Below are 26,085 nucleotides of genomic sequence, written 5' to 3'. Positions count from 1 at the left end.
GATAAGGGATATGGATGAAGTGAAGCAAGATCGTAGATAGCACTGGATGATAGAAGCAATGAATAGATAGGATAGATAGATATTGGAGGAAGGATAATGAGAGATATGGTAGGAAGAATAGAGTGGATGAACTTTTTCCCCAAGCATAGAGGTTTCCATTTGCAAAAAGGCAATATGTAAGACTGTCACAGTATTTAGCACCATCTGAATAAGTGTTCCTGAACTTTTCAAAGATAGAGACCCAACCCACACTTGGAACCTCCGAAAAATTCAACTGAACATTTCTAGCAACTGGGAAGTAGACTCAAAAGGGAAGAAGAATGCCAAACTGGATCAAGGTACTTAGTCTTTGATTACCCATGTGTGTGCAAGTGGGTTCATTCCAGCTCATATGATCATTGTAATCATTAGAATCCAACCGGGCTAGCTACATGAGTTACCTTGACTTCAAAAGCATCCTGGATAGAGCCTCGCTGCTAGCGAGCATCCATAGCCCCGACGAGGTTATCGTTGTAATCTCACAAATATTGCTCCATTGCAAGCCAGGCGTCCATAGCCCCGATGGAGTTATTTGCATGTTCCCATAGCCAAGCATTTTGATATTGCATTTCATTGCATTTTGCTTTTCTTGATATTCATTTTTTTGCTCATTCTTTTGATATTTCTTTTTGCTCTTTATTTTTCTTGCATTGGCTTGTAAGTGATGAAACTTACATGGGTCTGATAATTACAGTGGTGTTGAAGCAAGATTTTAGATTTTTCACTAGCCATGTCTTCAACTAAGAGATCACAATGATTTAGAGCAATTGATTAAGCGTATGAGATATAGTAATCAAAAGATGTCAGTACCAAGATATGATAAGTGGTTCTTTTTTGGATTGAGTGTGTATCCCAACCAAAAGAAAATGTTAAAGAGGAACGACCTCAGATTTTGAAGCATTTCATGAATATATATCTAGGAAAAGGACTGAACATGAGATTCGAGCATGGGCAAGTATGTGACAAAATGACACAAATGCCTATTTCACAGATGAAAGATTTATGTAAAGGATTGAATGATAGGGATTGAAGGATAGAAAAGAGGTGTTGGATAATAGATAGAATGTTTGAAGATTTGTGTGAGGATAGATGGAAATGTATTCAGGATGAGTGTTGGTACACAACTCGAGAAGTGATGAAGAGATAGAGGAAAATTGAAATTTGGGACATAAGGACCCAAAATAGATAGAGGAAATGATGGAAGAATAGATTTGGGAAGATGTTTAGATAGATGGTTGAAAGAAGTTCAAAGATGGGTTCCTTTGTTGATATTTCTTATGGATTTGGGAAGTGTATGATTAAAGAAAAGACATTCAACATTGTTTGGGGAAGGTCACGATCCACAATCTTAATGGGACATGTAGTTCGTTAGGAAGGGCATAGTTACATGGCTACATTGCATTTGGAGGGAGTAGGTCACAAATGGTGGTAGCATGGAGTAGTGACCTAAGGGCTTACTCTATGTGTACCATATAATAATTCAATTAGAGGTCGATTGAGAGATTTGATAGAACAAACCTCAAAATTCATTTTAGAAAACTAGCACCTTTAAAACAAAAGGGTAAGGTGAAGGATTATGTAGCAGAGTTTCAAAGAGCCCTTAAATAAATGATTATTATTATATTTTTATAGAGATTGCCCTTAATCTAGTGAACCCCTCAATTAGTTTGAGTCAACCCCTTTCTCTTTTAAATAGTCATAATTGATCTATATTTGGGTCGACCTCCTTCAAATGATTATTTTTTTTGCCAATGTTTACTACATAATATTGGGTTAGCTTGTCATAATTAATTGTGTATGTGGTTATTATTTAAGGTTACGATTAGGAAGTCAGGTGGGAATATGACGTCTCCTCCAACTTTTTTTATAGAGAAATTGGAGCCAAACTAAGTGCTTTATTGTAGAATTAGGTTTTCTATCGGGAAGAAGATATCTCTTAGACTTGGGCATTTTTTTTTCATAATGTTTAAAGAGTTTCAATAATATATTTATGTGTCTATAATCATTTGTTTAAGAGAAATTAGAGTCGTACAATTAGTTCGAGGAAGATAAACAATAACATCTATTAAACCATAAAAAATGGCGAGCAAGTTGGAGGAGTAATGAAAAAAGACATGTGATTTAGAAGGACACAAATGGGCATATGTGGATTTCGATACTGAGGTGGAAGGCAAAACAAAGTGAGAGAAGCACAATTAGGATTATTGCCCACAATGGGTGTATGAGAATGGATCTTGGAGGCATAAGTGCTGGAACAGACAAGAGATTCATTTGTAGGGAGCAGAATGGTTGCCACTGACTTGACCTTCCATGCATGCGATGGAATCACACTTTCACCTGAAATCTAGGAATATAACATGCCTGGGATCATGGTTGGTGCAATTGGAGGGTGCAAGGAAGGTCGAGATTTGGTAGGAATGTGATGTTCAGGCAAATCTGAAGAAGTATGGCAGATTTTAAAGAAAATTGGTGATCGGGGAATGATTGGAATGAGGAGGCAAGAAGATCAAGAAATCAATGGGTAAAAAGGAAACTAGTGGCCCCCAATTTGGAGACAACGAATATCCAGAGTGAGCCTAAATCAACCGATGATAGCCAAACCCTAGATCAAAAAATTGAGTTGTTCGATCCTAAATGCAAAGCCATGGTGATCCTTAGGAAATTGCTGGATCAGGTTTGCGAGCATATGAGGAGTTGCATGTTCTTCATGAAATGGTTTGGACCTAAATGTCCTATGGAACACATTGCAAACTAGTGGCAAATTAATTTCGGTGGCCAGGTAAGTGTCAAATCCCTTTCTGAAGGTTTTTTTTGTGATTGAATGCATCAATAACGCATTGAAAAAGGAAATCTTGGAGAAGAACCTTTTCTTCTTTAAAGGATAGAGCTTCTATCTAATGGATTGAGAACCGAACTTCAATCCAAGGCAACACATTATTCAGTATTCCCCTAAATAAATTAGATTGGATAGTCTACCATCAGAGTATTGGTCCATGGAGGTGATCAAACACATTGGGGAAGAAATAGACAATTTCATTGGAGTGGAAAAAGACATATTCTTTGGCAAACTAGGGGTGATTGAAAGGATATATGTGGAGGTGGATAGTGGATGCAAGAAATTTGATGATTGGAAATAATCACGGGTTCGAGAGTGCCGATGCATTATGGGGAAAGTGTTTATGGCTTCGACATCGAATGCACACATATCAGATACACCCCAGAAAACCCTGATTACTACTCCTAAAGAACCAAATGATAAGGGTAAGAATGTTGTGGGTATGGACAATGACAAGGAGATTAATGTGAAGATGAGGAAACTACATCATGGATGAAATATCTCACAAAATGAAATAGATGCACCCTCAAATATTCCCCTTTTTTCGATGGCAACTGGCCCTTGTGCTTGTGATGAGCAAGAAAATCTACAAAAGCTATTAAAAGAAACAATTTCTCTGCATTCAAAATCGAGCAACAAAAAGCAACTTACAATTGAATGACATAAAGAAGAAAGAATGAATTCTCAAGCAGATCTGAAAAATAATGAGAAAGCAAATGTGCCAGACATAGGTGAGCCACTATTGGAAATATAATTGATAAGGAAATGCATTGAGGATCCCATCAAAAAGGGTGGGGAGATTGGTGGGGAGAGAGGGACAGGGCAAGAGAAAGTCAAAGAACAATTTAAGTTGGATGACACACTATTAGATTTCGAGGATGATTATGAAACAGATTTGCAAGATGAGGAAGGTGGAGAGGAGGAAGGAGTCTTTGAAGAAATGAGCTTTGAGCTAACTCACTCTAAACTTAAAAACCCATATATGAAACCAAAGGGCAAGAGAGGACCTAAAACCAATAAAGCAAAGTTGGTGTCGCAAGCTAGGCAAAACTTAAGACAGGTGTCAGCCTTCCCTAGGGGTAATGAGGATCATAATGTGGAATGTCAGGGGCTTAAACACCCCTGACAAGTGGCACTCGATGATGTGCTAAATAGATGAAGCAAAAAGTGATATATGGCTACTTCAAGAAACAAAATGGAACATAGAGAATGTTTCTAGGAAAATGAGGGTTTGGAGACAATGGTCAGGGCACTTTATTGAGGCAGAGGGAGCCTCTAGGGGAATTGGGGTTCTCTAGAATTGTTTGGTAGTTAAAGGGGAAGTTTTGGAGAAGGGGAGAAATTGGATCACTATAAGGTTTACTATACCGCAGAACAATGATAAATTTTTCATAATAAATGTATATGGGTCTGTCTCCACAATTCCTAACAAAAGGGAATTGTGACAACAAATTCGCTATGAGTCTAGAAAATAGAAGAGGAGAGAAAGGAATTGTTGCTGGGGATTTTAATGCAACTTTAAATGTCCATGAGAAGTAGGGGGTATGTAGAGACATGATTGTGAATCGAGATTTCCAAAACTTTGTAGACAACAATCGATTAATGAACATAATCCCTAAAAATGGAATATTCACATGGACAAATAGAAGGTGTGGCTTTACCAATATAGCTGAAAGATTTGATAGATTCTTGTTAAGTAGAGATTGGAGGCAACATGGGATAATACATGAGGCCTCAATGCTACCACTTACAGGGTCATATCATTTCTCGATACAACTTATAATGACTCCTAATGACCCTCTTGATGTAAACCCCTTTAAATTTGAAAGTATGTGGACAAGAGATGATAACTAATTGTAGAATGGTAGAATGAGATCAATCTTGGCAATAAATCATACCTTTATAAGACTAGTAATAAATTGAAGTATATCAAAACCAAGCTTAAAGAGTGGAACAAAGCACATCTTAAAAATATATATTTGCTGAAAAAGGACGAGTAGAACAAGAACTGGGAGCACTTAATGAGAAAGTAATCAAAGAAGGGATGGGGAGAGTAGAATACAAGTCAGAGAAAGCATTGAAGGAGGAATTAAGTGAAATATTAAAAAGGGAAGAATATTTCTGGAGACAAAAATCAAGAGAAACATGGTTGAAGGGGATTGGAATACCAAATTCTTCCACAAAACAACTATAGCAAATAGAAGTAGAAATAGAATTTCAGAGATCAAGAAAGAGAATGGGGGTATAACACAAAACATTGATGATGTAAATGTAGAAGCTATCAGGTTCTTTGAGGCCATTCTGAATAATGAGACACAAATGCATAGAGATATAAGAGATCATATTTTAGACTTTATTGTAGCAATCATCAGTGCATAGCAAAATGAAATGTTGTTTAAATGGATTGGTAAGGGGGAAGCTAAGCTTGCTACATTCTAGCTCAACCCTGACAAGGCCCCAAACCCAAATAGTTTTCTGACTACTTTCTTTCAAAGATATTGGGACATGGTTGGTGACGAGTTGACACTAGCGGTTGAGGAATCCAAGAGGAAGATGACAATGTTGGGAGCCCTAAATCATACATTCCTAGCTCTTATATGAAAAAAGAAATGTCCTCAGGAAATGGGTGATTTCAAACCCATTGCCCTATGCAACACAATACACAAAATTGTTAATAAAATCATTTCCAATAGACTAATAGAGATTCTTAAAAACATCATTTCAGATGAACATAGTGGGTTTGCCTCGGGTAGGTCAATTGTGTAGGGCATAATAATTGTACATGAAACAATACACTCGACGAGGAAATGAGAGAGGCCTACATGTTCCTAAAGCTGGATATTATGAAAGCTTATGATTTCGTTGATAGACAATTTTTAATAAAGGTGCTTGAGAAATTTGGTTTAGGGGAATTTTGGATCAAGTGGGTTGGAAGTTTCATCTCGACTCCCAAGTTCTCCGTCTTGGTGAATGGCGTTGCCCATGGTTTCTTTTCTTCCTCTAGGGGCATATTCAAAATTAAGCCTGAACAAAAGACTTAATTAGATAATGCATGTCCAGGGGTTTTATGATTTCGATAATTGGTTGATAAAAGGTTTTGAAATGAAAACTGTGTCAAAGCTTTCCAAAATCGGTGTGAAGGACAAAGTGATCGATTACCAATCATTGAATGGAATTTTCTAGTCAGTATGCACCTTTCTTGATTGTTTTTGCAATATTCAATATCCATTTGTTGTATTTGGAAACTGGTATTACGTAGGAAGAGTTTGTTGATCAGCATGGATTAAATGGAATTTATTGGTTGGTAGGTTCCTTTGTTGACTATTTTGTTAGGGCAAGTATGCTTATATACATGATGAATCAAGATGTAGGCTACATTAGTACTTTGTTTTGGGTTCCAGTGGCAAGGGTTTTTTTTGGTATTCAATATTCATTTGTTGTGTTTGCAAACTCTCCCCCTTCCTCTTTATCATCATGGGAGGCACTTGACAGATGCATTGCGAAACTCAAAAGAGATGGTAGCCGACATGGAGTGAGTGTTGCCAATGGGATTTAGCCAAATACTCATCTGCAGTTTGCAGATAACACGATACTTTTTCAAGAATCAAGTTGAAGGGAAGCTAGAATGATCAAAACATTTTTGGATACTATTGTGTGGCAGCAGGGCAAAGTATAAACTGGAGAAAATTAGAAGTCTTTTCCTTAATACACAACCCAAATTGCAACGAGCTTTGTCAAGAATTCTAAACTTGAGGGTGGCAAACTTTTTGGGTAGCTTTTTCGAGAATGCCTCTTTTTGCGAGAATAAACAAGATAGATTATTGGGAGAGTTTGATCAACAACTGCAAAAATAAAATGGAGTCTTGGAAAGGTAATCATCTACTATCCTTAGCGGGAAGATTAATCATGATATAACTTGTCTTTATCTACCATCCCTATTTATTTGATGGCATGTCCCAAACTTTTAAAAGTTGCAGAAGAAGACCTTATCCAAGTTATGGGGAAATTCTTATGGAGCGGCTCAGGCGAGGAGAACAAATTATCCTTAATTGCCTTGGATAAGATTTGTGTCCCAAGGAGGCTGGTTGAACGGGTATCAGACAACTATCATGAATCTTGCAATGGGAGCTAAGCTGGTTTGGAAAATTTGCACTGATGGGGATCAAAGATGGGTGAGAATTCTCAGAAACAAATCCTTGGATTCAAATGAGCCTAATCAAATCCTTACAACTTTGGATCCACTGAGGGGTTCAACCATATGGAATTGTGTGATGGAGTGTAGAGACATCAGTACGAAACATGTCACTTGTTAAGTTAGAAATGGACAAAAAGCTTCTTTCTGGAATGATTCTTGGGGGTGTGTGGGGGAAAAAGTGACACTAAGCAAACATGCCCTAATCTCACCTTCAATCACACATTTGTGGAATACGAAGAGCCTAGAGGTATCACACAATTGGCTACTTCTTTTTGTGGAAGAGAGAGAGCCACGGGCTACCTATTAGGATTTCTATTCCTTTGTTGCAAATGATAGATAGAATGATGCAAGTTCAATCCCTAACCCCAAAGTGCAAGTATGAACTAATAACAAGATTGCAGAATTGAACTTAAACAATGGAAAGCGGAAAGCTGTAAACACAAGGACAAGACAAGAATGTAAATGCGTACCCGGTGTTAAAATCTGAGTGAAAATGTTCGGGACGGGGGCGCGGGCGCCACTGTCCTGATTCTGCCCCTGAAATTGCTCCGAAAACTGCTGTTTTTGCACTCTGGAAAAGCTGTCAAAAATGCTGAAAATGCTGTCTGTCAGGAGGACCAGGGCCCCCAGCGCCCCTGTCCTAGGGACCAAGGCGCCCAACGCCCCTGTCCTGGCAGGACCAGGGCGCCCCACGCCCCTGTCCTGGTCTTTTGCTCTGCAATTTGGTGTGGAGTGCTATCTTGACCTGCTTTTCCCGGATCTGTCACCTGCTGCGTCGTCCGAGTCTCGAAACCTGCACTTATATCTGAAAAGGGTATGGGCGGCTATATAGGGTTTTGCCTTAGTCAAACCCCCGCTTCAGTGATTTCCACCTCCACGAATAGCCAAGTTGTATTGTAAAATGTATTGTGTGTGCAGACCTAGTGTGTGTGCAAGGTCCTTAAATGCAAGAAAGCAAATTAGAGCAACCTAGAAAGTAAACCCTAATTACTTGTAAATGATAATGTAAATGCTCTAAATCAAGATGCAAAGTGATCTAAAGCATGAATAAAGGATATATTGAAGCTTATGCAAAGACATGAAAACAACATGAAATCATACCCAACCCTCAAGGGAGGAGTACAAGCCAATCTTCAGTCGGTAATCTCCTATTGTTCTTCAATGTCTCCCAAGCCCTAAATGAATGAAATTGATGAATGCTTGATGGATGGATGTTGAATGTTATTGAAGTCTTCAAAGATTTGCTCTTTCGCTGCATAGAAGGTCCTTGAAACCAAATTTTCCCCCATCCTTTCAAATGAAGAAAGAGAGCTCTTATATATGAAACCCTAGGTCTTAATTTCAACTTTTGGCCGACCTAGAGATTGAATATCCCACCAATTTCTTGGGGTTAAGCTTTATTTTATGATTGGATCGCGCTCCTAAAATTTCGGGAAAAATGTCCGGGACCATGTGCACTCCGGGCGCCATGGTCCCGACAACTTTTCACCAAATTTTTAGGAAGACTGGATGAAGAAGGTATATGTAGGCCTAATTATTCAAAGTACATTTGGGCCTTTTAGTAGGGATATGAAAAATAGATGTACGGCCGAAATGGGATGGTGTGCACCAAATCCAGGTTGGATCAAAATAGACTTTGATGGAGTGTCAATTTGCAATCTAAGTCCAAGTGGCATTGGATGTGTGGCAAGAGACAAGACATGCCAAATCCTAAAAGAGACAATGAACTATATAGGTCAAATTTTAAATAACATTGCAAAATTCCATGCGGCTATGAGAGGCTTAGAATTGGGAGTTGAGCTGGGAGCAAAGCAAATTCACCTAAAGGGGACTCTTTAATCACTATGAATGCCATTTCAAAGAACAAAACTCCAAATTGGGTGTTGAATCAGTGGCTCCGACCAATTAAAAGCATGTTGGATAATCTAGAGGAATTTAAGATAAACCGCATATATAGACAGGGGAATGATCTAGAAGACAAATTGGTAAAGGAGGCGACGATGAGTGGGCAAAATATGTAGAGGAGAAGAGCTAGGTAGACTTGACTGACATAAAATAATGTTAGTAGGATGAGGAAATGTGGCAATTATCAGATGGAAGGCCTAGTTGTATTACTTATAAAGGACAACTCCCAATTATGAGAATTTAAGGTTAGAAGGAATAAACTTCCAAAACCTTTAATGATGACTAATATATTCAATGCAGAATGGACAAATGGAGACATCTTCAAGGGATGAAATGAGGCAACCGATGAGGACCGATGTTTTAAATGTGGATAGTCAAACCACACTTCATTATAAGCAAGTCGCACAAGGGAAATTGGTTGGCATAAGAGGTGATTTTATTGCTAAAGCTATGGATGACAATTATGACAGATTAAGTCATTATTGCCATTTTGGGTGGCATCATAAATACAAGTTGTGGGCGGCTATATTTATGGGTGAACAATTAGTTCATTAATGTTGAGGGCTTTGTAACCTAGATCTGTCTCATTCAAGTTGAGAAGATTTGTGGCAAATAAGTATGGGCACACCTATACTCTTTGAGGCAACGAAACACCAAATGTCCTTCCTGGGGTAGGTTACAAACATGCGTATGCTTTCTATCATGGTGACAAGGCATCCCTTGGTTTTGCTTGCCACTAAAAAAGTGCTTGGGGAGGAGTTTTTGAGGTCTTATCACCAATATAGGGTTAATTTAGATATCCATGGAATGTTTTTAGCAATGCTAATTTATATGGGGGTAAGCAAGGCTAGAGCTAAGAATGTTAGCCAAATGGTCTTTCAACATGCCTTTCTTGGGGAAATAGATGCAACATTAGACAATGTGGATGGCAATCTCCACATTCCATTGCTGCAGTACTACTACATGTCACACGGTAGGGGTGTGGAGGTTAAGAAGTACATGATTGTCCAAACCCTGGAGCCACAGTTGGGGGAAGAAGAACCAAAATACTGTGTGCCTCTTGTGCATTTCCGATATTATGGTTGGATTCGAAGATGGGTGGTTGAGGAGATATGTGGAGGAGTAGGGTATGTAGGTGCATGGACATTGGAGTGAATGATAATGGGGAGGTATCGCCAGACAATGTGTGGGGCTTAGGTTGTGGTGAAGAATGGGTGCCAAATGACTTCAGTGATGTGGATGAGGTGGCGACTTCTCCGATGCACCTCATATGTGGCATGGAATGTCTGATGGTGGCAAGGGCGGTTGCAACTCGGAGGATGTGAGAGCTGGAGGACGATGGTGTAGAGAACTTGGAGGATGAATGGCTGGGTCTATGGGTAAATTTTGAAATTAATGTAATGTATGTCTATGCCCAATTTTGTGGTATATGGGCTACTAAAAATATCGACAATTATTGGTAAAATGTATGGATGTATAGGGTTTATGAAGTCAGTAGTGTAGTATGCCCAATTTTGTTAAACTTACGGGCTTTATAACAAGCTAGTTAAATATTGTTGTACAAGGGTATTGAATCTGTTAGTTCTCTGTTCAACTCTTCTTGGGAAAACAATGTATAAAACTTTTATCATCAATATAATGGGTGTTGCCCCTTGGTAGCTATTAAACTATTAAAAAAAATAGGGAAGGTCATATTTCTCAGATTTGGGTGAATTTTTGTTGATTTTTTAAGGGGGTTTCAAGAATTCATTGAGGCATTTTTTAATTTTAGAAGAATTGAAGTAGAAATAAGCGATATATTGCATAATTAGGGTTTCTAATAATTTTTCTCTCAAGGCTAAAAATAAGCTATTTTCGTGGATTTTTTTTTGGGTAATTGTTATTTTGGCATCGGTTAGCTAGAGTAAAAATTTGAGTATTTGGACTTTATTTATGTGATTTATTGCAATATTATTTTTGGGAAACTTCTTCACATCAAAAAGTAGCAAGAAAAAGAAAAATAAGAAAAATAAAAAGAACAGTAATAAGTAGTTGAACAAGAATGCATGAAAAAAAAAGTAGAACAAGAGCAAGAGCAAGAGTGAGACTGAGAACAAGAAGTAGCAAAAGAAGAAAAAGCGAAAGCAATAAAAAAGAGATGAAAAAGAAGGAAAATAAAAAGTTAGCATTGGGGACAATGTTTTTTTGAAGGGGAAAACGTTATGGCCTTAACCTTATAGTGTGTATTGGGTTATTAGTAGCTAGTTTATGGCTATCTCAACTCTTAATTTGGTCTTATTATCATTTTAATATTCTTATTAGGTCAGCCTAGGTATTATATGTTGTGCCAGTCACCCTAGGGATTATATGTTATCGTGTATGTCAATAATTATGGTATATATAGTCTGTATATGTTAAATTATCATGTTGACTATTGTGTTACAGAAGATTATTTGAGGGTGCCCCCTCGAAGTTGATTAGGAGGTTAGCCCACCGAAGTGACATATTGTTATCAAGTATATGTAATATATTTCATATCATATTCTCTCTTGTGCGAGTTATTTCATTACACTATTTGTATTCACTTTTGCAAGTATAATTGGTCTTAATGTGTGGAAGTGAACCTATCACTTATGTACTTGATCTAGAACAATTTTGTAGATTGCGAGTTGTTTGCCTTGATTTTTATTGTTTCGATTTGTATAAGACTATGCGATTTTAAAAAATACCTTTAGGAATCTATTAGATTGTGAGGGTCAAGTTTTGCTTGGTTATACCCTAATGGATTAAGTTTACGAATCTAAGCAAAAGATCCAAGACAACAAAATAATATAAATTAGGGTGATGGCACTAGAAAATAAATGTAAAGTAGATCTCTCTCTCTCCCCCTCTCTCTCTAATATATATATATACACACACACACACACACACACACGTTTGTGTGTGTGGGGGGGGGGAGGAGCGGGTTACAAATGAGGGATTGAGTGTTTTTAAACACAATAACTAAACACATAAATCAACACAATTGTGTATTAGGTTTGCTCACAACTATTAGTGGAATGGATGTTAACAAACACATTGAAAATTTGAGTTTAGAAAACAAAAAATTATATTTACGACCATTAAAGTGATCTAGGTGAAATCCTCACCTACAAATGTAACGAACATGATAATAAATAAATATAAAGTGATGGGTACACAAGAAGATTAGTAATGAAACCAATGTAGGAACCTCGATTCCAACTTCCACCTCTCTCGATCATAGCTTTGAACCGAACATGCTAGAGTAGGGGAGTAGTCCCTTAGAATTTTAGGGCAAGAATCTCCCAGCCGAGACGAATGGATGTTAACAAACACATTTAAAATTTGAGTTTAGAAAACAAAAAATTATATTTATGACCATTAAAGTGATCTAGGTGAAATCCTCACCTACAAATGTAACGAAAATGATAATAAATAAATATAAAGTGATGAATACACAAGAATATTAGTAATGAAACCAATGTAGGAACCTCGATTCCAACTTCCACCTCTCTCAATCATAGCTTTAAACCGAACATGCTAGAGTATGGGAGTAGTCCCATAGAATTTTAGGGCAAGAATCTCCCAGCCGAGACGAGTAGTTCTTTGCCCTCCCTCCAATGTGTAGTTGGTAAAGTAATTATTATATTTATACTCCGCCCTCCCTTCAGTGTGTAGTTGGTAAAGTAATTATTATATTCATACTCCTCCCTAATAAAATTAGAACCAAAACATAAGGAAAAAGGGCACATGGGAAGATTATAAACTTACATCTAAAGCTTTGAATTATTGTCAAATTATATTAGAAAAAAACAATTATTGTCAAATTATATTAAAAAAAAAAATTTCTTATAGTTGAAAGTTTACCCAATCCTTTTAGGAGTTTTTTATGAATGGAAAAGTGGAAGGTTCCATGAGCATGGGACCTTGGGCCTAAATGTGGAGACAATTTAAACAATACCACAAATGGGTATACAACACTATGGGGAATGAAATTATCAATTTTTACTTCTGGAAAAACAGTAACAACTACTGAAATGGTCGGCCTTTTTATTGCCAATAAATCAAAGCAAAATCGCTCGTTATAAATAACAGAAAAGGAAATTTAGGGTTTTATGAATATCTGGAAGGTGTTCCAATTTAAGTGAGGCTCCAACCAAGGCTTCGACAAACGTGTCGACGATCGGACGGCCACTTGACATTGGGAGGATTCTGACCGTTGGATTCGTTTATCCTTTGCGCTTTACCACTATATTGGTTCCCTCCTGCCTTCATTTTAAGCAGAGGCGGCATTTTTCAAGGTGTGTGAGGAAAGGCCGAGGTTTTACTGAGTGCCTTACAAATCTGAGAAGCTCATTTCGCAGGTGAGTTTGCGGGCTCTATAACCCATTTTTTGAAGTTTATGAAAACTATTTAAATGAGTGATTTTGTTGTTGTGAGGGTTTCTTGAGGGTTTGAGACTCTGTCGGATGAAATATCCGCTTGTTTTAGGGTTTGCATTTTTTTTTAAGTTTCTTTTAGCTTTTATTTGTATACTGTCCGGTTTCGTTTGCCTTCTTTTTCCGTTTTAGGGATTATTTGGTTTTGCTATTTGCTGAGTTAGGGTTTCAGTGGGAATTATCGATCTTGAATTTCAGTACGTGCTTTTATATCGGTATGTCTTTTTTCTGGATTTATTGAGTTTATCATTTTCCGTGCCTGCGGAAACCTGTAATATAAGCTTTGCACATGATATTTATGCGCTGTTATCAGCTTGGGGGTATGTTGAAACCCTCATTTAGTTGTTTACCTATGGAAAGGTTATCGTCCAGTTAGCTGTCTTTGTTTAAATCTTAGTTTTCTTTTTTACAATGATGGGGTTATATCGTTTTATTTTGTGTCTGTTCTGTTTGAAGATTTGTTTTCTAAAAAAAAAGTTGTATGCTTTGTTCAATCTGATTTTGGTTGTTTATGGTTGGCTTCTTTCGGCGAAGATACGTCAATATGGTTAGTGGCCGTATGAAACTTTCAGATGTTTAAATGTGGTTTCTTGGATCGAAATTTAAACTCTACTCTTTTTTGCTATTCATTAATTTGGTGATAGGGTCTGTTTTGTTTGCTTTAATAAATTGCCTGATTTTTAGTGCACGTTGCCCTTTAGATTAGATCAGACGCTGTGTTTAAATCGGTTCAAACCCCTCACCATTTGCGCTAGCGAGTGTTGAATGATATTTTTTCAATTTTCTACTCTTTTTTTAAGAATCTCTAGAATCTGAGCCATGAACTGACTTACAAAATGCTTTATGCATTTATCACTGAAACCCTTTCAAATTTAATTTAGGCATATAGTACTTTTCAGACCTTTTCTGTTGATGTTTGGCTGGATATACTGTAAATTTCTGGCCATCTTGAAGGCATATAGAATTCTATTTCTAATAGATTTTTCTTTTCGTGTGTTTTAAAGACTGTCTTGGAACGACGTTTGTGCCTTGTTTGTTGGGTTTCTTTTCATGCTCTTTATTTTTGGTTTTGATGAGTGCAGTTCCTAAAAGTATCTAGTACATTCTTACTGCTATATGACGCTGCATGCTTCTGATTTTCTAGCCATAAAACATGGTTTTTCAATTGTATCCTCTCTCGGTAAATGGAGATTGCCATTATTAGGTTTTTTAATCAGTGTTGTATTTTATGGTTCAGGATTTTTTTGAACTAATGATTTTTTATTTGTAAAGGTTCTTTGTTTTTTAAGTAATGATCTTTTAGGGGTTTGAAATATGTAATTGTCAATTAGTACCTATATTGTAAGAGTGGTGGTCCTAATGAATTTATATTACAATTTCATTTGCGATTCGCTTTTTAAGCATATGTGATGATTGTGACAAGTCTGAGTTGAGTGATTTGATATTTCTCAACGTTGTGAAGCTCACATCTTACTGGAAGAGAGATGGGAATCAATATCATTTGAGCTTACTTGTAGTGTTAACTTATTTGTTGTTTACGTATACATACTATAGCATCTGATTGACAGCATTTTATGCTATTTTATAAGCACTTAAACTGTGGTTACCATGGGTAGCTTGAATGCACATGAATTGTTTTCATTATCCGCGCTGCCTGTTTTGCTTACTGAGTAACTTGTGCATGCAAATATATTTAAGAATAAATGTTTTAGAGTCTTGTAGTTAGCATGCTAAATTTTTAGTCTAGATTAATGTTAATGGTTGCTGATGTAAATGTTGATTATTCACTGTCTGCATTACTTCTTTGGTAATCTTATGTCACCTTGAATATGTATTCAGGCAGTAAACAATATGGGGAAAGGAAGGAACAGGAAGAGATCTAAGAGCGATCAGCAAACACCTGGGAGTGTTGAAAAAAGTACAGTAACCCCCAACACAGGTGGTTCGAAAGCAAAAAATGAACCGGTAACCCCCAAGCCTGAGGCTAAGGTTGCAGCCGAGACTCCTGCAGCAAAAAATGTGAGTCAAAATAACAAAAAAAATGCTCCTCAGCAAGGAAAGAAAGAAGAAGACAGTGGTAAGGATAAGCTAGCTGGGCTGATTTTTATGTGCAACTCTAAAACCAAGCAGGATTGTTTTCGATATCGTGTCTTCGGCTTGCCTCCAAGTAAGAAAGATCTTGTGGAAAAGGTTAAGCCAGGGATGAAACTATTTTTGTTTGATTTTGATCTGAGAATGATGTATGGTATATACAAGGCTTCATCTACTGGAGCTATGAACTTGGAGCCAGATGCTTTTAGAGGGTTCAAATTTCCTGCTCAGGTCAGTTATACCCTATTCTTGTAGACTAAAGCCGGGGAAGGTAAATTTTCGCAAATTAGTCTACTAGTCTGCCATGCTATGTTTTTAGAAATGATGACATCAATGCGTTATTAGATGTTACTTAATGATTGTAAGAGATGTTGGTATCAATTTGCCTAGTATTTTTCCAACTTTCGGAGCTAGTAATGCTGCCTGTCTTTACATATATCTATTTGGTTCTACTTGTTTGACATATTGAGTAGTTATTCAGAGAATTGTATGTAACGCATTTAATTGTCTTGTAGAATTTGTTGGCATCAACACGTCTTCCAGGATTTTTTTGCATGCGATTTGTAGAAATGTAATCTTTGCCTCGTCTAAGTAAACGATATTTGCCGTATTCTATTTAATCAGTAATGCTTAACTGTGTAGGTTCGCTTTCGTATTCATAAAGACTGCTTACCATTGGGTGAAGATATTTTCAAGAAAGCAATCAAAGATAACTACAATGAGAAGAACAAATTTAAGTTTGAGCTTAATCCTCAACAGGTAAATGATATATTTGATCAGTATATTAATTATTATGATGATGAATATTTATTTTTATTTTTGGATATTGATAAATCTTTTAATATATAGGTGAAGAAGCTCACTGAGTTATTCCGACCTGTAAGAATTGACGCTCGTGCGCCAGTTGAACATCCAATCCAAATGGATCCAAGACCAGTAAGACCACCTCCACCTTTACTACCTGAGTATGGATATATTGGTGGTGATGTAAGGGAAGAACTGCGAAGAGATGAAATTCTGAGGGAAGAGTTACGAAGAGAAGAATTGCGGAGGGAAGAATTGCGAAGAGAGGATTTCAGGAGGGAAGAAATAAGGAGAGAGGAAATTAGGAGGGAGGAGATGATGTTGATGGAAAGGGAAAGGGAGTTACTACGCTATCGGGAGGAAGCTGCCAGGAGAACGGTACATGCTGATCATAATCCTCAGGCTCCACTATCTGCATATGGGCTTGATCCAGTTATTTCTGAAAGGGACCTGTATAGGTATGGTGGTGGCAGAGATCTGGCTCCTCTCACGGCATCTGATCCATATTCGGGTCTACAGGCTATAGATTCATATGCTTCTGCTTTTCAGAAACAACTCCCAGTAGATCAACTCTCGGCTGGTGTTGGTTTACCTGAGTACAGAAACAGGTTAGACCCGAATATTGATTCTGTTTATCGGCAGGGGCTGGATTTCGACTATCGAAAGAGATTGGCTGATGTTCCTGCTGAAAGCTATTATGCTGACCCTCTGTTACAGAGGGATGCACTACGTCGGGCAGACATAGGGGCATCTGTTTCTGGAGTTGCCTCATATCCTGGAGCTCTTGGTGGTTCTTCATCACTGTACCGGTAGACTCAAGAGCTTGAACATTCTGGGTTGAATTTATATTTTGTTTTCTTAGTAACATAGAAGCATTAGAAACAGTCGGGTCTGTTCTAATTCGCATAAAAATGTTATTTTGTTTGAGTTCTACTACCACGGATTTCTAAGATGTTGCATGCGGTAGTTGATTTGCATCTTCCGTGGGATCTCCGTCCGTCTGGTGAATTTTTATGAAACTGCCTAAATTTAAACGTTCCGGATTTTACCTGGTTATAAATTTTTCTTGAAGGTAAACTAAATTTATGATTTTCAGAGTAGATTGTTTAGAATTTCTGTACTGCTTGGAAAATCAATCAAGTCGAATTAACGATATATGTATTAGGATGCATGAACTTGAATGATGTTTGTGAAATTTATGTTAGTATTGTCTGAAAGATGTATGAATATAATGCTTTTCGATTTTTTTAATTTGGTTTAGTGGCTTTGATATTCAAATTATAAATTTGGATATATATATATATATATATATATATATATATATATATATATATAACATAATGCTTTTCGATTTTTTTAATTTGGTTTAGTGGCTTTGATATTCAAATTATAAATTTGGAGATATATATATATTTGTCTCCCCTATTAGTGTGTTTCCTTTTAACTGTATACGGACGTAATGTGTTTTTTCAATTCTTCTTACTTTTTTGGTTCAGAATCTTGGTTGATTTTTCATTCAATATATCTGTTCCTTGTCAGGGTGTCAGGGTCATATTTTTCTTTATTCGGTTAATTTTCCGTTAATTTAGGAAGATAAAAAGCAAAGTGGATACAACATAATAGTGTTTGAAAATTTGCTCAATTAAATTAATTTTTTCTATTTAAACGTTCAGAGAACCAGAGTTTTTGTTCCTTAAATTATCAAAGAACCAATGGCGTTGTCGAGTTAATGAATGAATTTGCTAAAGCTGAAAGTTTTGTTACTTGCTATTTTTTCATATATTATATTACATGGTAGTTGTCCTGTTTAACATCTTTGTCTATTTACCGTTGCAATATATTCTAAACTAGCACCTAGAATTGATTCAACATAAAGTGTTTGAAAATTTGCTCAATTAAATTAGTTTTTACTATTTAAACGTTCAGAGAACCAGAGTTTTTGTTCCTTAAATTATCAAGTTAACATCTGTTAGGTTGTCTATTTCCCCTTGCAATATATTTTAAACTAGCACCTAGAAATGAAACAAGTAAAAGTATTATATTTAATTTAATATAAAGTAAATGTTAAAACTAAAGGAAAGAAATGTCGTTTGAAATAAAAAATGAACTAGTTGTATGCGAAAACCAGAAACAGTGCAAGATGCTCAAGTGACCATACAGTTAATGGTAGTAAATAGTAAAATAATTTGCTAGTAAAATAGGGGAAGAGCATTACAACTTTGTGCTTCTCAAAATTCTCAATACTTAGAAATTTTAAATCACTCCCAATTTTTTTAACAGTAGCTTACTTGGCAAGTTCCCTGTTTATAACTAAGCTTTCAGCATCACATCATCAAGTATGTCAGCATGCTTTTTGTCAAGGTGTTCAAAACAGCTCCAGAAAAAAAGTGAGACTAATAGGTGTGCAACCCTTGCAACAATTGGTACATGCTCGACTATTGGTGCTCTTCCCCTAATTCAAATAAATACTAAATAAAATGATTTTGTACTTTAAAATCATTGATTGTATGCACTAAATAAGATAGTCAAATAATTTATGTAAATAAAATAATGTAGGGGGAGGGTTACACAAAGACTTGGGACAGTGTTGTGTACCATTCTTATTGGTTTACTTCTGGCAAAACCAATTTAACATGACTTGGTGCTTTGAATTTTGAAAAGCAACCAATTAAACATGATTTAGTGCTGAACAGTCTTTTTTTTTGCCATTCTGGACACTTCAACCTCTTTGTTTTTTTGGATCATTTAGACACCTTAACAAAACAAAGCAAAGCAAAGCATGTTGATTTAACATCATATTTGAGCATGGCCTTGAATTTTAAAAAGCAACCAATTATGTGAAGTCACATCAATGTACTGGTAAGCCTGACGTAATGCAGAACAATCATCCTACTTTTTTTTTTGGTGGGGTTTAGACACCTCAACAAAAAAAATGGGAATGTGGTATTATATTTAAGCCCATAAATTTGATATCAAAATTTATAAATAAAAAAATTGACAGTTTTATTATGTTTTTCCAGGCATCCTATAGTGTAGTCTTTTGCTGTAACTGCACTGGCCAGGGCAGAGTTTTGCCCTAAAGACTTTGTTATCTCATTGTGCTTTTTGGTACAAAAGATGTGCTATCTTTTATGTGTTATATTTTATTCACTAGTTGCATGGCATTTACTGCCCCTTTGATAAGTGATTTTCATTTACGTCATGGTATAAATGGTTAGAATATAAGAGAACCGTTTGAAGATTATTGTTCTAGTTTAAGGAAAATATCAGGAAATTATTTTTGAGTTCAAAGCACCTTTGATATGCATGTTCCATCCATTATCTGTGACAAACAATGATTATGAGAAGATAGGTAGATGAAAATTTTGTGGCCAATAGTTGTTTTCTAAGTCTGTTGAAAAGAATGTTGGGTTTGAATGAGGTGTGTTATCTATTTAGTTCATTTGGCTTTATTTATACATGTTTGACATTTTAAGTTATTATATTAAGGAGTTGAAGAATTATTTTAGAAATCACTTGTACATATGTCATGGTATCTTATTTTATATTCTTTTTAGTTTTTTCATAAGGAGAATTAAGACAGTTGTCACAATTTTGTTCAGCTTTATCTTTCAACATTCTTTATATAGATAAGGTTTGATATATATTACGTAGAGAAAAGTTATATTATTGATCAATGTTTTATTGTTGTACATTATTGCATTGTTAGTTTTTGCTTTTGAATTAGATTGTGTGCAAGTTTTTTGATAACGTTTTGGATCACATAGTATGATATGAACTTTATCAAAAAACATTGGGCTTAATTTAATCCAGAAGCAACATATAACAATTTATTATCTTGTTCTACTATCTTGTTAATAAACCAGAAAAAATTATAATAGGTAGTATATATTATATGATATTATTATTAATTTGATATATATTATTTTACAATTTTTATTATAGAAATACAAATTTATTTAAAATATTTTGATATGGAAGGATATATTTTCTAATTTTATAATGTTTTAATATGAATTTTTTTAAATAGTTTTTATTTTCTTATATGAATTTAAAAACTTGTAATTATAGGATATAAATGTTAAATTATTTTAATATAAGTTTTTAGAATGGTTTCTATTTTCAAGAAAGTTAGTCAATTTAATTTTTTAAATATATTTAATAAGATTGTCTTAAAAATAAATTTAGAAACTTGTTTTTAACATTTAATATCAATAATTTAGTAATTATTAAGGGATTATCATTTAATGTTAAAATGAAATATAAATGATTATATAATACTGTGGCATGAGTGGCAGGGTCAGATTTATATTAATATTAATTATGCAAAAATACAGTGGCATGAGTGGCAGATTCTCTACTACCAAATTAGCAGTGTTTTTACTTTTTAAAGCCAAAATTACTCACTCGAGAGTCTAAAACAGTTAAAAAACTTTAAACAGGTCTCAATAAGGAACCTAGCTCGCAGTTTCATTGGTGGCTTCAGATTGAGGAGTCACATTTCTTGCTCTCCCACGACCTCTGCTCAGGGGACGACCACAACCATGTCTAGACCCACGACGACCCTTGTTAGAACCGCCCCTGCATGCCTGCTCCGCTTGAGGACACTCGTCTTCTGCTTTAATAAGGTCATCCTCTATGCCTTGGTCTTATGAATTTTCCCCCAAAAACCGCCATTTAAGGTAACCAAGGCCTACTTCGACAAACACCATGTGTGGGTGAGAAGCCCTTAAGTCATGGATAGCCTTGTTTAGGATTTCTTGAAGTTCTTGGAGAACCTCTTTTGGGAATAGCTTCTTCGCGAGGCTCCAAACTGCTTGCTTTGCAAGTTTTAAATCCATCAAAGAAGCGACAAACTTGGAGGAAATGATAGTGTTTAGATGCCCACTACCCAAAATCATCCTGACTGCCAATATAACAGGGAATTCCGAATGGAGAAGGAGACGCTTCAGCCTCAGGTATGTTATCGAGGCTGAGAGGGAGATTGGAGTATCTGCACCAAAACAGGAGGTGGGCCTAGGGTAGACGCTCATTATAAACCCAAAAGGAGGCACTCTTTTATGCCAAATTATGAGGGGCAGAATTGCATTTAATTCGCCAACTAAGATGACAGAGGATGTTTGTCCCCGACTTGCCAAATCTGTCGTTTGGGCTATGCAAACCTTAATTAGATTTGACAACTTGCCAGCTAGGTCTCGAAAAGTGGTTCAGGGAAGGCTTAGCTCAAAACTGCGATTTGAGTGAGATCACTAAATTTGGACCCACTCTACCACCAAAGATGAAATTTAATGTTTGCATTGCAAAGGGAAGCATTTTAACTAACTTTCGCGCCTCTCTGAAAATGTCTCTTGCATTCGAGCTTGGTATCCTTTAGAGGCTTTACCTGTCAATTAACATGATCTGCTAGGCCAATAGGCAAATTTATTATATATGGATAGTGATGCCATAAAGGCGAGGTCACTTATGCATAGAGGAGATCGAGGATCGAGAATCAAATAGATGCATCCATGCGAGTCTCATTACGCATATGTGGCAAACAGTATTGAGATTTATGAAGGGAAGTTTTTATCACTATAGTCTAAAGGTGGGGTTGGTTTCTTATCTGCCAATAGCAGATGCATATCCAGTAGCCCAACTGGTTTCATATCCTTCAACAGCAGCACCGATAGTACCTGTAGCACCAAAAGCAGCAGTAGCAACACTAGTCCGCATCAGTAACATAAGCAAAGGCATATGGAGCAGAGCCAGTAAATATGTGTTAATTTAGAATCTTTTCTAAATATAATATTATTGTAAACAAGATTTTTTGTTATGAATTTAGAAACTTAAGCAATTTCAGATTTTTGCATATGTTACTAATTTATCATTGTTTTTTAATTTTTTAATTTTTTTTAATACCCATATGTGATATGAATAATAAAATTATAAAAGGAAATTTTCATTTCTTTCCAAGAAACAGGGGCATCTTTTCAAAAAAATTCCATTTGTTTCTAAGAAACAAGTAACTTCAATGTAGCTTCAATCTTGTGCTTACTCATTGGTGAAGCTTAAGGTATACACTTTACGACTCATACAATTATGTACCGACTTCTATTTATTTATTAATAAAATTGTTTACATACCGTCATAAAAATATCATATGACAGGTAGGGGAGGCCATCAAATTCCAGGCCTACCTTCAAGTTTGTAAACCTCTTTTCAAATTTAAGAGTGATTTGGGGATGAGCTTTTGTTGGGTGCATTTTGGGGCAAAAATGGACATCAAAATTGAGTTAAAGACCAATGTTTTGGTGTAAAACATTCATATTTTGGTGAGTTTTATTTTTCCATTTGTGGTTAGGGTTGCTAATTTAGCAAGTGGAGAACATGTAACATTCATATGATTCATAAAGATTTGCAAGTTAGAAGTTCTTTAGGTGTCAAGATGTCCAAGTTATTAATCACAATGTGATATTTGCAAAAAACGAATAAAAGATACATGCATTTAAACCAAAAAAAGGTGCATGAATAGATCTATAGAGTTCCTCAATACCTTTCAAAAATTGTAAAAATTAGTTAAACAAATGAAAAAACTAGTCAATTCAGTTCCACTCTCAATCAAGTCTCTTGATTGGTTAGTTAAGTAAGCTATTATCTCAATCATTCAACCAGAATGAGTAATTGTCTCACCAACCTATTTCATTGAATCTTAATTATTGATCAATCTTGTCTTCAAATCAATCTCATTCATCAAACCAAATCTCTCGAAATCTATAAATTGAACATTAATCCTCTCTTTTTAATAACCACTATCTTCATAATTCTTGTGCTTATATCTTGCAAGTTTTCGTGAAGTGCAACTTTGAGAGCCATTTTCCCCACAAGAAGGAGAGCAATGGAGGCCAAGTGCATTGGAGGTCAATCATGAGTTTGCATATTTCATTGATGTTTTGTGTTGATTAATCCTTCATTTGTATTCCTCTATTGTCTTGTGTTCAAATTTGTTTATTAGATTTAGAGGTTTGGTGGTTACCTTTTATGTCTAATATTCATGCTAAAATTTTCCTCGTATATATCAGGTGAACCCGATGTGAAGATACAACTAACTAATTTCTAATCTGTGTATAATGTGTAGCTACAAGTATTGGATTTCATAGTTGCAAATTAATTTTCACATTTGTAGTTGGAATTTTTGCATTCGATATGATCTATTTTGCATTTGCCTAGCGAGATTTTTGCATTTGTCTCATTGAACTAATAGTAGCTTAAACTTTTGATTTTGGCGCAATTCTAGAAAAACATGTAGGTATAGGTTTAGAATTTTGCATTCGACGACAAGGATTTTTCACATTCAATAGAGAGGATTTTTGCATTCAACACCTTAATATTTCACAATTGTTTATGATATTTCGTGTGTTTGTTGATTTATGCAATTGACTGATCATGAACAACAAGTATAATATTTTTGTTTGAATTATTTTCCGGTTCTAATTTCAGCTAAGTTTCTAGATTAGGGCTTTTGGTACTAATCTATGATTTATAATATGAGGCGCTCGTGAGTCCAAGACAAAGCAAATCAAACTACTAATTTGTGCTTTATAGGACTTTGTTCTCTTATTTTTTGTTTTATCTCCTTGGTTGTTAGAAAACATTTCAATTTTCTTAAAGGAATTAACCCCTTGTTGAGTGTCTTATGCTTTGACACGTTTATTTATTTTTTCTTTTAACCTGAAATCTCCAAAGAAGTATCCTTTCCCCTAGCCTTTGGGAACCTTGGGTGAAAGAGAAAATCTTGAGATTTCTTTAGGAGAAGCTTCGTTGGGGATTTCATCACCCCAAGGTTCGACTTCAAGTGGTTTTCTTCGAGTCACTATATAAAAGGGTAGCAAGTGAGAGCTTGTTTAATTCAAAACATACAATTAGAGTGCAATTTGAGCTACATATCTAGTGGCCCTGGACCTATAAGGGTTGTTAGATCTTTAAGTATGTCGCTTCACAAATTTTTCGTATGTGGAGATTATCCTCAAAAAATGACTAAGAATCTTTGTTTTTAGAGGCCCAAATCCCATACTTGATAGTTCAGGGACTGTGGATTGTACCCTATAGATATCCCTCATTGTGAGATAGAAATCTCTTAGTTACAAGGTTTTTGGACCTTTGGGGTAAGAGGAAAGGTGTGTCGGTGTCAACTTCAGAGAGAGTGCCACTTGACCTCTAGTTGTTTACCTTGAACAAGTATTATATTGCAACGAGGGCCCTTTGTAGCCTTTTGTAGAATATGTGTTAATTTAGACCCTTTTATGTGTAACTCGAAGTACTAGAGGAGTCCAAGATGAAAACCATACTATTTTCTCTATATTTTGACTGTCTGATCCCTTAAACAAATTGCAAAACTTCAAACTGTCAAAATAGAGAAAATTTTGCATTGAACCTCAATTGATTTCACAACTATCATTCAAATTTTTTGCATTTGCCTTATCAGTATTTCACAATTACTTCAATCCATTTTGCAATCGCCAACCAATTTTCACATTTGACCTCAATGTAGTTCACAATTGATAAATACATTTTCACATTTGGTCCTAATCGATTTCACTATTGCTTAGATCCAATTTCGTAATTGACGAGTAAACCAGTAATCCAAAGGGTCAACTATAAATCGCTCAACTGGGATCCAAATAATTTCAAACCTTGTTATTGATTGAGATTTTGGTTATAGGTGCATCTAGACTCATCTTAGTTCCAAAAGCTCAAGATTGCAACACAAGTCTCCTTAGGGAAAAATCAAATTCTCAAGCATTAGCATCAATTTAATTGCATTGTTAGAGCTTTTCATTCCCAAGGAAATCCAAAAAGTCTAGTCTTAGGATTGAAGCCTAGTGATCATTGAGATACCAAAACCTCCATAAACTTTTGTCATAATCAATCATCCAATCCTTGAGTTCACCCCTTGTGCTCATAAGTCTAGCTTATGGTAAAAACTTTGATCAAACATTCAATCAATCCTCGTCCTATTTCAGGTCAAGGTGTTCATTTAGTATCCTTAGGTGAATATCCATAGTCTTGTGCTTCTATGTTTCCTAAGAATTTGGCTCATAAGTTTGCATAGTTCTTGAATTTTCATTTAACAATCCTAAAAAGGTCAAAAAACAAATAGATCCACTTTAGCTTCATTATCATTTTCTCCAAATTCCAAAAAAATAGAAAACATAGTCTTGCACCCTTAGTTGCATTATCATCTAAAATTCTAAAATTTCCAAAAACACAGTGTTTACCTTTACATTCATCAACATACTCCTAAGAGACTTTCATGGCCTATACACAATCACAAAGCAAGAGAAATCAAAGATGTCAAGATGCATCTTTCAAACATGAACAAAATCATCCACCTATGTCTAGTAATGCCTCATTCCAAAGTGATTATATCAATGCCATATCTACCTCATGTGATTCCACACTAAATAGTAAATTTAATGACAACATCTTTCAAGTTTACCCCCATAGGCTATCCACAACACAAACCCAAGCTAACCTATTCCTTTATACAAATCCCTTGTACAATTTAGAAATCCTAGATCTAACGCCACCATATGCTCCTTTCCTAGTCAAACCTACTCCAAAGAGCCCCATTCAAAATCCCTTCTTATCATGTCGAAGTATTGAATCCTTTCAAGAATCCCCCATACATATCCAAACTCATAGCCCATTACAAGAGGATAATCCAAAGTTAGAAGAAACAAGTCCTAGCGTAAGTCAAGATCAAGACACCAAGTCTCTCCAATCTAATCCAAGTTTTT

At 35.7% G+C, this 26,085-nt stretch overlaps 1 protein-coding gene across 1 annotated transcript in view; it reads left to right on the top strand.

Annotated features, from left to right (window-relative positions):
• Nucleotides 1-17,409, top strand: part of LOC131075940 (uncharacterized) — an 82,374-nt gene extending 64,965 nt beyond the window's left edge. The window contains exons 4-6 of the mRNA XM_058012916.2: nt 15,254-15,736; nt 16,148-16,264; nt 16,355-17,409. Coding sequence (XP_057868899.2) covers nt 15,254-15,736; nt 16,148-16,264; nt 16,355-17,122 — 1,368 coding nt within the window. The 3' untranslated portion in view covers nt 17,123-17,409. The remainder of the gene's footprint in view (nt 1-15,253; nt 15,737-16,147; nt 16,265-16,354) is intronic.
• The last annotated feature ends 8,676 nt before the right edge of the window (nt 17,410-26,085 follow it).

This window comes from Cryptomeria japonica, chromosome 9 (genome assembly GCF_030272615.1).
Source record: "Cryptomeria japonica chromosome 9, Sugi_1.0, whole genome shotgun sequence".
Taxonomy (NCBI): domain Eukaryota; kingdom Viridiplantae; phylum Streptophyta; class Pinopsida; order Cupressales; family Cupressaceae; genus Cryptomeria; species Cryptomeria japonica.
Note: the sequence above shows the minus strand (reverse complement) of the source record. Positions and strands in the feature narration are given on the sequence as shown.